The 15,851-nt window shown below is 32.6% G+C and overlaps 1 protein-coding gene across 2 annotated transcripts in view; it reads left to right on the top strand.

Moving 5' to 3' along the window:
• Positions 1-4,813: 4,813 nt before the first annotated feature.
• The window catches only part of LOC126977017 (glycine receptor subunit alpha-1), a 47,914-nt gene continuing 36,876 nt past the window's right edge, over positions 4,814-15,851 (top strand). For both annotated transcript variants that reach the window (XM_050825669.1, XM_050825668.1), the window contains exons 1-2: positions 4,814-4,938; positions 14,028-14,133. In XM_050825669.1, coding sequence (XP_050681626.1) covers positions 14,090-14,133 — 44 coding nt within the window. In that variant the 5' untranslated portion in view covers positions 4,814-4,938; positions 14,028-14,089. The remainder of the gene's footprint in view (positions 4,939-14,027; positions 14,134-15,851) is intronic.

Raw genomic sequence — 15,851 nt, 5'->3', positions numbered from 1 at the left:
CTCTAAGGGACGAGAGGAGCAGAACGTTCAGCTGATGGTAATTGATACGCCCTGCCCATTACAATCCTGTGCCGCTCAGAATTCATGAAAAAACCGAAAATTCTGAGCGGCACTACAATTACGCTCATCTCTTTGTGTCTTTAATTACTCACCAAAGTTAATGACTCTTATAAGTAAGTGGGTACTTAATCAACAATTTTGATTTGATTTAAATAATCAATAGAATTCAGAAGGTCAAAATAAAGAGCAGGAGATCTCCTGGGACTTCTCTCAGTATAGGCGTACCACAAGGGTCTATTCTTGGACCTTATAAACAAGTTACAAGTATTGTTTGCGGATGAAACTTCACTTATGTGAATACAAAGTGACGAGCTATATGCAATTTTAAAAACTCTCCATGCGCTTGGTATTAGTAAAATATTTGTGTACCGGGCTATTAATAGGTACAATGAGACGTCGGCTGTTTGTGTCAGAAAAATCTTGCCGTCTACGTAGTGTTCCTATGAAAAAGGTGGTCAAAGCAGTAAGGGGAAGAATTCGAATAAACCCTGGCCGACCAGGGTTAACCAAAAGCAAAAGATTCTATCTCGGGAGATGAAGTTAGCACCTCGAACCATGTCGTGTATTCTAAAAGATGAATTAGGACTTGCAGCCTATAAGAGATGTACTTGTCATTTCTTAACTGATAATTAAAAAAAAGGATAGGGTGGTAAAATCGAAACAACATCTAAAGCGGTACGCTAAGGTAGGTTACAGAAAATTTTTGTTTACATTTAAGAAGATTTTTACAATTGAGCAACATTTTAAAAAACAAAATGACCGTCTTTATGCTCAAAGCTCCTAGAAAGCTTTCAAATTAGTCGACAGAGTGCAACGTGGGCACTATCCGACTTCAGTGATGTTTTGGTGGGGTATGAAGGAGGGACTGAGCCATACTTTTGTGAAAAAGGTATCAAAACATTGGCATAAGTGTATCAAGATCCCACTCTTGAAAAGGTAGCTCCTAAACAACACCATGTTCAATAACCAAGAATGGTCCTTCCAGCAAGACTCGGCGCTGGGTCATAGAGCTCGGTCTACGCAGTCTTGGTTGGAGACGAACGTTTCGGACTTCATCATTCAATTGAACACTAGCCGTCATCTAGTCCCGATCTTAATCTTCTGGATTATGATTTATGGTGAGTTTATAGAGTAGGGCATCCGTACGATTGGCAGTGAAGAATCTTCCCTTGAAAAGAGTACGTGCTTCTATTGATAACTGGCCTCAATGTTGAACTGTATTGTAAGTAATAAATGTTATTTGCAAAAAAAAATCTTTGTATCAGTATTTATGGCAAGACTATATAATAATTTCGTATTTAATACGTTATGTTTTTTCCATTTGTAGTTTCAATAATCTAGCATGGAGTTGTAACTTGCTTGCAGTAATACAAGTTATAGATTAATTTATTATACTATCTTCACTTAAAATAGAAATATCTGTATTTTACAGTTTCCACTAACAATAATTATTATTATAAATAACTCAATACAATTTGGGCTGTGTTACCCGTTACAATTCACGATAAGTAATGTTCTCTCGAAAAAAAAAATCAAATTCCAAATTTCTATATTTGATCTTAAAGTATATATACAAAATTACTTAAATCTACTTATTAAAGCAATTTACAATTAAGGCTTATATATGTAGGTATCAGAAAACTTATTTCTACAACCCTATCTACTTATTGAGGGATAAAACTTTATTATGCTTAAAAACTAATAGAGTGAGGTGAGCGAAACATGAGGTTTGTGGGGGGGGGGGGATCTAGGAAACTGGGAAAACCTGCCTATTTGCTATTGATATAACGTAATATTAATCGTAACCTATCACTTAACCTAACTTAAGACTAATGACTAGAACTTAAAACTAACTTAAAAACTAAGGTAAATAAATACATAGATATGTAAACATACATATATAATATATAAATATGAAAGGGGTGTGGGGTGGGGGGGGGATCTTGGGAAAGGGAAGGAGGAATGTTCTCTTGAACTCAGCGCTCTGGCTTATATAGGGCACGACCGTCACAGTGATTATGCTACCACTTGTTAGTTGGCACTACTGTAGTGCCAGCTAACTTACACCAATCAAGTTAACCAAACATCAATACGCTATTATGATTATTTCTAAAATTATAGTTATAATTATATAAAACAGTACGAACAAAGTAAGTCGTAAAATAAATTTTTATATTTAATTGGGATGTCTAATCTACTCAATCATATATCGTGAACTTAAAATGTCTAACAATGTCAAATATGTCAAATGTCTGACGTTGAGTTCAGTTCTTGACGTTGGTAGCGCTTGTAAACACATCAAGCTGACATACATTCGTACAATAGTGCGGACAGAAATAAATCAACACAACTATTTGCGAACTTATTGTTGCTTACTAAAATCGCTTGTACTCACGCAATAACATTGCATGTGTTAACGAGAGTAACCAATTTCCTTTAAGAGTTTAAACTAAATTAGATACTGAAATATATAATATATATGAATTTTATATCCTGTAACGAAGTAAAAAGGTTATTTTACAAAATTCCTTGATAAAATTTCGGTTTGAATTTTAATACTAAAAAAATACTTACTAAATAAATACTGAGCACATTATCGGTTAAAACGATATTTAGTAGAGTAATTTATACATACTAAAAAGAATATTATATTGTAAATCTTATGAATAAAAATATTAAACAATTAAAAATTGTAATATTTTGTATTACCTTGCCTTAAGTGTGGTTTAAGACCACACACACATATATAAATATTGATTTCGAAATTCTTAAAAATGCTATATTTTATTTTATTTTTTTTACTTTTTATACGCTATTTTTTCTATGTTCCGGATATATTTGACCACCCATATAGTGTGTCAATTTTTATTTCGCGGAACTCACGGTCCGTTACCAGACTTGATTTATTCCGCATTTTTTCCAACCTTTCAGATATAAATAGAGTTTACCAGTGGCTCCATTGCACAGGACGCCGGCTAGATTATGAATACCACAACGGCACCTATTTCTGCCGTGAAGCAGTAATGTGTAAGCAATATTGTGTTTCGGTCCAAAGGGCGTCGTAGCTAGTGAAATTACTGGTCAAATGAGACTTTACATCTCTAGTATCATCGGCATCGTAGTGCCGCTCAGAATTTTTGGGTTCATCGAGAATCCTGAGCGGCAATGCATTGTAATGGACAGGGCGTATCAGTTACCATGAGATGAACATGCTGCTCGTCTCTTCCTTTATTGTCATAAAAAAAGTGTTTTGAATAAAGACGTGAGTATGCAATTCAACTTATGGTGAGAGACGGACAAACGAACATCCTGGTCATTTGACAATAAGTGACCAGGATAACATCAACATCCAGTGGAATTACAGGATATAAGGGTTATTAGGGAACTATCTAGTCCCAGCTCAAGGTTACGTTATGGTCAATGTCGTCCTTCGCTGTCAGGTGTGACGTAACACGCTGCAACATTACAAATGGGTCTAAAGAGGTCGTCAACATTTTGATACATTTTTGGGGTTATTACTACTCTCTATAAATTTTTTATTTCTATAAATATATTAACCAACAAAAATATTACTAATATTTCTACAAATTTATGGTTAATATATACTTATTTTATATAGAAGTTGGAAATTCAGTCTTGATTGAAATAATAACCACAGCAGGATTTATGACTGTACCGTAAATACAGCTGTCTTCCACGCACACTATAGAATAAATAAAATATAGTACAAACATATTTCATGGACAAGAGAAGACATAAATAAGTTCTTATTTTTTTTTTTTTATAAAAAACCGGAGTCACATTGTTATTAAACCTCTGATAGAGAAGTACCCATTTTACATTCTCAAAGGACTCAGTATTAATTAGTCATATAATAATAGTAAAAGGCTATGTTTACATAAGAGACTAAAAACCTTTGGAATCACATTATAAAAGTGATATTTCAGAAAAAAAAGGTCTTAAACTCGTAGTTTTATTAATATATACTTTAAACGAATAAATAAATTTTATTTTCGAAATTAATTTTTGTATATTGGTGGTTATTATTAGGTTATTTATCTATGTAGCAGTTTATTCGATTGTGTATTCGTTGCTCTGCGAATAGACCACATATTTCTACATAATCTGAATTATATCATTATAATATTATATAACATTGCAAAAATATCAATCAAAGTTTTGCTATAGAAATTGTTTTTCAAATAAACTACTCAATTATATTGGGTTATCTCTTAAAATACATATTTATCAATACAATTCTGAATAGAGTAAATCATAATAATAATTTACAAGTTTCGTAAATAACGCACTTTGACACTACTTTTCTCGCAAAAAAATTAAACCTACTAAGCCTAGCCTATATAAAGCCTACAATATCGATGCGAGGCAACAATATACCTGAAAACATTATACAACCAACCATTAAACATAAACATCCAAGACTCACAAGGAAACATTCGTATGCATCATACAATTAATGTTCTCTATACCCGACATTCGATCCCTTATCCTTCGCTTTAGGCGGTCTAAGGGATCGTAAAAAAATATCATTAGTAAAAATTATTATTGTAACTATTAGTTGGTTATAATAAAAAAACAGAATCAATTATAATTAAAGTTAAAACAATTTCAATTTAAATTAATAAAAATTACTTTTCTAACTGAATTTGCTAAAAATGTTGACAAGCACTGGCAAGGCATGGTGAGTGTACAACCAAACACGCAAGCCGTTCTGCAGCTACTTTTCAGTTCAAACTACCGCGGGCGTCATCCATGCCGCTAATATCTACAGATATAATTCCATTTAAGATTTGTTAGAAAAAATGTGCGTGACATTGTGTGAATAATGTTTCAATATTTTGGAAATATATTATATTGGTAAGCAAATTAATTGTTTAATATTCAAATATTACTATTATTTTATTAAATTAGTACAGAATTATTGATTTATTACAATTTACTATGAATAATATGTACTATGAATACAATTAATATTTGCGAATATGTTATAAACGTACTTTTTAGACTTGTTGTCATATTTTGCTTAAATTTATCATTTTAAAAACCTGTATGTATGATAATTAATTAATGAAAAAAAATTTAAATTGTTATTGAAATTAAGTCTTACCTAAAATTTTATTGAATTAAATACGTAATAATTTAAAATAATAATAATTCAAAGTAATAGTATTTTAATTTAAACAGTTATAAGTTTCTTGTTTATAACCGGTAGTAGTTAATAAGCTTATAAAGATTTTAAAATATTGTATGGAATTTATTTATTTTGACTCTGAAATTCAGGCACTAGATTACCACATAGTAAAAAAAATATTGAAGTAGGCGTTACTTTGCGGAAATCCATAATTATACAAATGATTTTAGTTTTCTTTAGTCTTAATTCTGCCAATATTTGTAGACTCACGTAGTCTCGTGCCAGATTTTGGCGAGACAACACGTCCTGAGGATGCCTCGTGTAGAGGCGAAACACGTGTCGAATTGTTTAAATACAAATATTGGCGGAATTAACACTAAAGAAAACTCAAATCATTTGTATACCACATAGTATTCTAAATAAGTACATTAATGATAAGTTCTCCAAACGTCTTTTATAACTCCATCCTGATGATCCTACTCATTCAAAGGACGTATCCATTTGTGGGAATTAACCTTCGCGTGAATGGAACTAGTAATGATCTAAGCTAACAAAGAGTGTTCGACGTTATCTGCAAATAATCATACATAAAGGAGCCACAAGACGACCAAAGACTTTGCAGTAAATTAGATAAGAAAGTTGTTCACTTTCATTTACAACTTTACTTACAGTTTCTTTGTGGTTTTTTGGGCGCCAATGGTTTTATGAAAATTACTTACCGTATTCTTGAAATGTGTTTCTTGATATTAGATAGAGAAAATTCTTAAATCAAATGAAATCAAAATCACTTTATTCGTGTAGGTCATGAGAAGAAGATGCACGAAACTCATTGACACTCTTTTAAATCAAGATTTACACTTACATCGTTTTACAAAATGATTTCAATTAGAATATAAAATATTAACTGATGAGACAAACATACTTATATATGGAAATAACATAAACCAATCGATAAAAAGGTGAAGAACTTACTGTAGTAGGTAGCATAATGATGCATGGTTCTCGTCAGGTTCTGCGAAGGCCATCTAAAATTGTATAATATTATAGTTAATAGGCTGAGTTGTTATATGATTTCAAAGATGGACTGTGAGTGTCTTTTCAGTTCTTCTCTCGATGTTAAACCCCCATTACGATCTGATGTACCTTCATGATGTGTACCAAGTGCTGTTGCAATATGTTTGTGTATAGTTATTGTCAAATAATAATTAAAATATATTAAATTATTAAAACTTTCGTAAGTCATTATTAAATTATTTATTAATACGGCTTTACTCACGTTTTTGTCGGTGTCGGTACCGATTAGTTTCGGACCATTCGCAAGTCCTTCATCAGGGTGAGTGTGGTGGGTTCTTACACAGATACTTAAGAGGTGGGATGTTATCGCGAACCCACCACACTCACCCTGATGAAAGACTTCCGAATGGTCCGAAACTACTCGGTACCGACACCGACAAAAACGTGAGTAAAGCCGTAGTAATAAATAAAATATATATTGTTAAAAAATAAAAAGACAAGCGTTTCTATTGGGAGGTAATCGATAATAATGCTAATGCAATATAAAGAACATTAATATTGAGACTGTACTTTTGACTTCTCACTTAGGTCCATATTCCAGAACGCTTCTCAATACGCAATTCGTGGTCAATTGTATTGTTGTCTCTCTCCTGCGCAGCTTTGAAGACAGTGACAAAACACACTTGATCACGGAGTACATATTGAAGGAACAACAGTCCTGGCTACGGTAATTACCGGTGCGGGCTTGTTCAAGATGCGCGCTTGTTGGATAACTAATGCCAAACTATGTCGCTAAGAATTTTGAAGTGTATTAAAACAGTTTTATGTCAGTTTGAATAGTCCATAGCTACTAAACTTTCTGGACTTAGTAGCCCAACTTAACATCAGAAGGTGACGATATCAATGCTGCTCAGAATTTTGGGATTCCAAAAATCTTCAGTGGTTTATCTCTTAACATGAGGTGAACTTTCGTACTTCTTATCATTATCAAAAACGCTCAAGATTAGTGTCAAACTATTTACAGATTTTGTCTGAAGACCGAATATCTTTTTAAAAAATAAAATGAGGCTTTTCAAAACTTATTCAAACACATGTATTGTCGTTTAAAGGCTTAAGTATCCTTCTGAAACGCGATTCCAAACTCTCAAACGAGACTGTCATCTCTGAGACTGATGTTTCGTTTCAAAACTTAGTGAGTCAACATCTCCTGAAGATGCTTCGTGTTGAGGAAGACACGTGTCGAATTGGTGAAAGACATAACTTAGCGGAATTAACACTCAAGACAAAACTCACAAAAATTGGATAGTTATTTATTTCCGCAATAACGTCTAATTCTATAAATAAAGGCCTAACGTTAAAATCACAATCAACTTTTATAGATAAAAGAATATCAAGTCAAGTTAAATGTAAGGTTTGAAACTAAAAAAAATTAATATAAAATTAATTAATCTTCATTATTTTAACAACATATTTCAATATTTTTTTTATTATTTATAATCTTATAATAATTCCTAATACTTGTAATTGAAATAACCCGGTGGCCGTTATTTGTCATTTTTATTATTGAAACATACATACTTAAAAAAAACAATAAAATAACAAAACGAAGTATAAATATATAAATTCTCTATCTATTTATTTAACTACATAAAATAAGTAATGGCCTGAAAAAAAGTAGTTCCCAAGTTACAAGAGAGAAAAAGAACAACATAAATTTAATGAAGAAAGATAAATTAATAATAAAACCGAGAAAACAAGGTTAAGATCTTAATAAGTTAAATAGCCGTACTAAATAAACAGATTATTGAAATCCTTTGAAGGAATTAAAACCCTTTTATATAATTTATATGAAATTTGACGATTAACTAAGCCAGAGCAAAAGTTAGACAAGTTGGTAATTTTATAATTAATTTAATGCATTGTTCAATAAAATGTACAAATGGGTACATGAATTTTAGAATTATAAATCAAGTATTCGAAGGATAAACATTACCATTTGATTGCGTGGGTAAAAAATTGTTATAATAGTTATCACTTAAGCTTTGGGCACGCGAAGGTACAAAGCGGGGGAGTGGTATTACCAATATCGCGTGTTCACTCGCTCTTAACGGAACGTCGTCATTGTCTCTGTTTTTTATTCGTCAATTATTTTAATTTGTTTTTTGTATATAAAAATAAAAGTAAAATAATTGGTTTGGATGGAAGGAATAACGTTATGTGGAACACCATGACCTGTCCATAAGGCGGCTTTTAGCCTGGCATGGTCTTTTCGTTCAGCGTTCTTCTATCATACTACACTTGTGTGTATGTTTCAGCGTATGTTTTGATTATTTTTTATAACTTAATAACCTTCATTTTAGTTGATATTTACAAGGCAACCTTTTACATGAACTCCTCATTCTGTAAACATATATATTTGACAGTAAGCATGGTAAATGTTTGTTTGTTTAAAAAATTTTTTTAAAGTTCTATCATATGACGTATGTAGCGTTAAAATACATCCTATTTGGCTTAATTAATCCCAATCTAGTTATGCTAAGTTTATTAGATACGAAGTTTTTAAGACAAATATTTAAACTAATTACAGACCTCTTAAATGATATTACCATTAAATGTTCTCACTGTATAAGACTCATAGTTTAACTTTAACATCAGAAAATTTATTGTATAAGCTCGAAAATATAATTGTTTACACTTCGGAATTTAGAGAAAATCAGATTTGCGCCATTCCACAAGGAAGTATAATCGGTCCTTTGCTATTTCTATCATATTATATCAATGACCTCCCAGACCCTACAATTAATTAATGTGTGCTTTTTGCCGATGATACCACATTAATTATTAAATAAAAAGACATAATTACACTAAAAATACAATTATTATTTCACTTAATGACATTACCCGTTGGCTTAATAATAATAACTTAAATTTAAACTTATTAAAAACTAAAATAATCCATTTTAATACTAACAGAAATTAAAAATAATAATTTGAACATAAAATATAATGGTACAATAATTGAACACATAAATAATATTAAATTTCACACACTTACACCTTTTAAATGATTTAACTATAATTTAAAAATAAAAACAGTGGGATATTTATTTATTTGAAAACAAATACATTTACATCCATATACATGAATTAGATAAAATTTGAAATAAATATACAAGGATATCTCGAAAACAGTGTCCCTGTGTACACAAATTAATGCTTAAATTTACACTCCATTTACAACTAATTCCAATCAACATGTTAACAAAATACGTGAACTTAAAATGTACAATAAATATCAAATAAAACTTGCGTAATCCAATTTATTTTGCTGTAATACATTAATTATTTAAGTTCGTATAATAGTGACGTACAAATCTGTGTGAAATACGTGTTCGTAACAGATGTGATAAGCGGCCGTTCCCAATATTCAGTCTATCTCTTACTTGAGATAAAAATCGTAACTATCGTTGACTTTTCTGTCCCAATAAACTTATCGACGGTAACTCACCTTATCCATACACGCTGTCTGTCAATGGGACGACGTATAGCTTACCCGCGATAGAAGTTTAAATGAAAATTTCAATTCATGCTTCCCAATATAAGGCGATAAGAATGACTTATCGGGTATATTGGGACATCTTCAGATTTTTGAAGGCTAATTACTGTAAGTAGAAGGTAGTAATTTATCTCTATCTGTAGGTAGTATATTGGGAACGGTCGTAAGTAATTGAAATAAGGAGATGTTATAAGATACAGGAGCGTTCCGTTACCAAATCACTCGGGAGAAGCGCCCGAGGAGCTAATTGAATAAACTGTCACAGGACACCAGTCACTGAGATTTGAATAACATTTATATGAGCAGACGGGATGATAGCATAATTAACTATATGAATCTATTTCATCTATCTATACATGTAATGAAATTGATGTATCTCCTAATCTGTGCATTATTTTTTTTCCATAAACCTGTGATAGCAAGAAATTATAAACAAAAAACGTTAAGGGGAATATTTTTAAAATTTTTGCCAAAGTAATATTATTACCGAATAATTTCGCTTGGGCGTCTCCTAATATTATGTTTACATTTAAGGAATAAATTAAACTTATTCGACCGCATAAGGGAAAAAGGATATAAAATCACCAGCCAATTTACATGAGCTTTTATTCAAAGATTATCAAGCATTCGCACGACACGCCAAAAGTTAGGATATCATCTGTATGTGTGGCGGTCCTCCACAGTGCGGTTTTCAAAGATCTTTCTTCCTCGTACTACAAAGCTGTGGATTGAGCTTCTTTGTACGGTGTTTCCGGGACGATACGCCAAAAAAAGCGCGTACACCTTCCTTAAAGGCCGGCAACGCTCTTGTGATTCCTCTGGTGTTGCAAGAGAATGTGGGCGGCGGCGATCACTCAACACCAGGTGACCCGTACGCTCGATTGTCCTCCTATTCCATAAAAAATGCATACAAAAGAATCAAAGTACGGAATTTGATATTAAAATGAAAGAAGAATGTGTATACATAAATATCCGCTTTATTATACAGCACATATTAAACAGATAGACGGACAATGATAATTCTAAAATTTGGTATCGGCTTCATAAGAACAATTATTTTAATTAAAAACATCTTAAGGATGAGACAGCGTGTTTATCTCACAATCTATGACTTTATTATATTATGTACAGAATATGACGAAGGCGAAGACCACGATGATAGATTATGACTGTCTATGAATTTCTTTTGACTGTAGGTCAGTTTGAAACAAAACATTTTCAGGCTTAGCGGAAAAGTGACTGCTTAAGCAGAATGATCATTTAATATGTATGTAATCGATGGCGTATGATCGATTTTCAAGTGGCCCAGTTTCAACTGTCAGACAAAACATTAATGACGTAACGAAAATGCTGATTCTTATATTTATTCATATCTTAGTATGCATTATTTTCACAAAACTAGTTACTAACTTGTCCCGAACTTCTCGAGCTTTTGCCATTTAATGTCCCTCTCAGGGACTCCACAGCCACAATTACTGTCCTTACCTTAAGCTTGTGTCTTTTTTTATTATTTTACCCACTAGTATGTCTGTCGTCGTCTTGAATTTATATAATATTGTGTATTTGCCTAAATATTCTATTGCTTACTTATATTAACGTTCGGTTGTCATTTCTATATATTTGATTTATTTTATGTTATTTGTGAAACTATTCTAGGATATATCCAATATTGTAATTTTTATATTTTATTTAACTTCATATTTTACTATAGTGATGTTTCTGTTTGTTTCCTTAACAAATAAATAAATAAATTTAAAATTTAAAATATTCTTATTGTTATGTAAACTATTTCTTGTTTTGTTTAATTATTGTAATAACTGCAATAGTATTTAAAATATACTTTTTTTAGATTTCGTTTGTCCATCGTCATCATCATCATCAAATTAGCCGGAAGACCTCAACTTCGTTCGTCAAGTGTCGTTAAATAGGATTTAATAGGCACATACAAGACTTTTGTTTTCTTAAGGTTTCTCGGCAATCATCGAATTCAATTCCTTATACAAAACAAATATTAATTATAATTTACAACTAAATACTTAATCGTTGTTTTGTTTTGATTTCTGTGTGAATAGTTCATAAGTAGTTCATAGAGGTAAAATAGTTTTATTCTATTTTTATACTCCTTTTCAAAGATCAGTAATAAGGAATAAATATCCGGACGACAGTCTTGCTAGGATTTTTAAGAATGTACAAAACTTGAACAAAAAAAAACTTATAGGACATCTGGATTCGAACCGGGGTCTTCTGCTTTCCGGATCACCCAATGTCCCATCTGAGAAATTTACCTTTGTATTCTAATGTTATTGTAGCTGTTTCTCATTAAAACATGGATAAAACTACATTTTTTTTAAGTTGAAACCTAGTTAGATTTATCGCCCCCGAAATCTGCTGTATAAAAATCGTTGGAGCCGTTTCCGAGATTCAGATTATATATATACAAGAATTGCTCGTTTAAAGATATAAGATAATTATAATAAGAACAGGAATAAGGATAAAAGCGATCTGTGGGAGAGGCTTTTCTGCAGCAGTGGACGTCTTCCGGCTAAAATGATGATAATGGTGATGACGTTGATGATGATACTCCTTTTCTATATAAATAAATAAATAAAATAAAAATATTTTATTTCGGACAGATTATATCATCCATAGCCAATTTTGCATTAAAAAAGGTATACAACATTACTTAATTAGATAACGTTAATTAGTAAAAAGAAAATTTATATAAATTAGAATTAAAAAGTATAAATTAAAATTACAAATGGAAAATTAAAAATAACATTATTATATAAGAAAAAATTTTGGTATATTTCGGTGGTAATGTTTTACCGTTTTCAATATACAATTTTTACGATTATTATATAATCTCGTCAGAAATCCCGCTCTAGCCCTACGCATTACAGCATAAAAATCGTCAACCCTGTGCATCGCAAACATACCCGACGCGCTACACCTCCATATATGTATGGTATACCGCGGATATTAATAAAAATATAAATAAAAAGCCAACCAAAAACCCAAAAATTCTGAGAGGCACTACAATTATGCTCGTCATCATGACAGGACATGAGGTGTTAAGTCTCATTTGCCTAGTAATTTCACTAACTACGGCGCCCTACAGACCAAAACACAATAATGCTTACACGTTATTGTTTCACGGCAGCAATAGGAACCGTTGTGTTACTAGGGTACTGAGTTCCTGGATTTTAGGCACCTACTCTATCATTGCGGCGTTAGTAATGCCTGGCTCTACCAATGGTCTACCCAGAATTTTTTTATACAAAGAAAAAAAATATATAATAATTGAAGTGTCTTTCGCCCGTTCTACTCATAACAAGGCATATCTTTTCGAATGGGAATGGAAATTGTCGTTTAATAAGTGATTATAAAATCATATTTTGAATATAATAGACATAAAAATAGTGGGAAAAATGGTCACACTAACAATGAAGTAATGTTATAAGGTTTTCTTTTTCTTAACGCAACTTGAAAAATTGCTTAACTGTCACGGAACCTGAAAGCTCTGCTTAAAAATCGTTCATATGGCCATTTACCTAGTATTTCGTTAATAGTGTTTTAAAAACATTAAACTATATATTATTTAATATATAGAGATATATATGTGATCGAATCAGAAATGAGGAGATCCATAGGACAACCAAAATCACCGATATAGCCCAAATGATTGCGAAGATTAATGGCAGTGGGCAGGGCAAATCGTTCGACAGACTGATGGCCGGTGGGGCAGAAAAGTCCTCGAATGGCGACCACGTAACGGAAGACGTAGTTGTGGTAGGCCTCCCACAAGATGGACCAAAGATCTGGTCAAGATCGCCGGAATACGTTGGATGCGGGCAGCGTAGGACTGATCGTCATGGAGATCTTTGGGGGAAGCCTTTCTTCCGGTTGATGATGATGATGTTATATTATTTATTGGACATCTTCCGACTGATATGATGATGATCATAGATATTTTATTGATTTGGAGGGTAAACAAATATGCTGGTCATTTGATGTTAAGTGATCACTTCTACCCATACTCTATAGCAACACTAGTAGTACTAGAATATCATAAACATTGCTAGCCCTCCAGGTATAAATACTTGTTTCAAATTATCGAATATCAACTCATTTGAAATTTAATAGGCAAAATGTCCATGAATTATAATTCATAACTTTATGATCTAAAATTGATTCTTATCATGAATATCTTCATATTCTAAAGACAAATTTATTTGATGCTTTCAGATTTCTCAGCGGCATTGTGATGTCCGCCCACAAGCTTCCTACGCACTCTACTACGGGAGAAAATGATTCAATGTTTATATCAAACTATATTTTTCTTTTTAATATGGTAAGTTGTTACTTTCTTCATTATCCAGGAGGTAGAGAAACTATTATTTATTTACAATATGTGTTGATCGATGTATCTACTCTACTCAATAACTCTTGTGTTTATTTTACTTATTAATTTACATTTCCGTTTGTGACTTACTCGTGTAAGGCATTTAGTGATTGACATTTGTGTATTTTGTTGCAACATTGCATATATTGTAATTCAAATGATTTGTAAATTGCATTGAAAGAATTTGTAATACCTAACCTTTTTTAAAAAGAGCAACCTTAGAATTTCTTGCTCGTTTTTCGCCTTCCGAATGATCTGTATGAAAAAATTTACATATGTGTAATGTGATTTACCTATGAAATAAAATATTGTTGATTTCATTTGAATTAATATAATTATTATGAATGAATAACAAATAACGGATCTGTGTGTTTAATGTTCTCCAAAACACTTTAATCGTCTTTGCTAAAACAGAATATTTAAGCACTTAAATAAGCACTATTCGAAATTGAGATATTAATTCCGTCCCACGTCTTGTAATAAGTAATACAAATTACAGCTGAAAACTTTTGTAGATAGGAAGTATAAATTACAGAGGTGCTATTGTTACTAAAGCAACGATTATTTTTAATATCTCCAAAATCGACAACCTCGTAAGTGTCCTTTCTTTTTGAATAACTAGCTGACCCAACAGACTTTGTTCTGGTCATAATAAAAAAAACTCTTGTTAAATTTGGTAAAATCCGTTCTTAGCTGACCTCCTCCGGCAAGTCTCTGCGCCTCGCGGTTTCAGGGATATCATGATGTCAAATAGGATACTAACCTACGCGTAGGTTACGCTACGTTAGAATTACTAGACCATTTAAATAGGAAAACTCTCGGATATTATTATTATACACTGGCTTAGTGAGACCCTGCACGAGGGAAGTACGCAGGAGAATTGGCATGGCTAAGAGCGCTATGTCTCAGCTTGGAAGAATCTGGAGAGATCGCAACATTTCCGTTAAAACTAAGACCAAACTGGTACGGACCCTAGTCTTCTCGATATTTTCGTACGGCTCTGAGACTTGGACACTGAAAGCTGCAGACCGCAAACGCATTGACGCCTTTGAGATGTGGTGCTGGAAAAAGATGTTCCGTATCCCCTGGACAGCATTTCGATCGAATCTCTCCATACTGCGTGAACTCAGGATCTCTTCCCGATTGTCTTCCGAATGTCTGCGAAGAGTTTTAGAATACTTCGGTCACATCGCAAGGAAGGACGATGGAAACCTTGAGAGGCTCATCGTGGTGGGCAAAATAGATGGGAAAAGGCTTCGTGGACGCAGTCCAACACGATGGTCCGACCAGATCCGCTCCGCCCTCGACTCTAAGGTTCACAATGCCTTTCACACCGCCAGAGACAGGAATAGATGGAGAGCGATCATACGTGAAAAAGTGATACAGAGGGGTGGTCACGACCCTCAGTACTGAGGATTACGACCCAGGGAGGAGGGGTGAGACCCTGCAGTATTTAAGTTCATTTATTTGGTCACTTATTTATAATGATCACCGTGGTAGAATAGTTCGATGTAAAATTCTCGAATACTTGGAATGCTTGCGTTAATTGCATAGTCTTGAGAAGCGAAGATGGATATTGGAAATATGCTTTTAACAAAAAATTGGGATTGATGATATGGATAGTAATCTATTGAGTTTGATTAACTTTAATGTGCCAATACGACCTG

The sequence above is a fragment of the Leptidea sinapis genome, chromosome 43 (assembly GCF_905404315.1).
Source record: "Leptidea sinapis chromosome 43, ilLepSina1.1, whole genome shotgun sequence".
Lineage (NCBI taxonomy): Eukaryota > Metazoa > Arthropoda > Insecta > Lepidoptera > Pieridae > Leptidea > Leptidea sinapis.
Note: the sequence above shows the minus strand (reverse complement) of the source record. Positions and strands in the feature narration are given on the sequence as shown.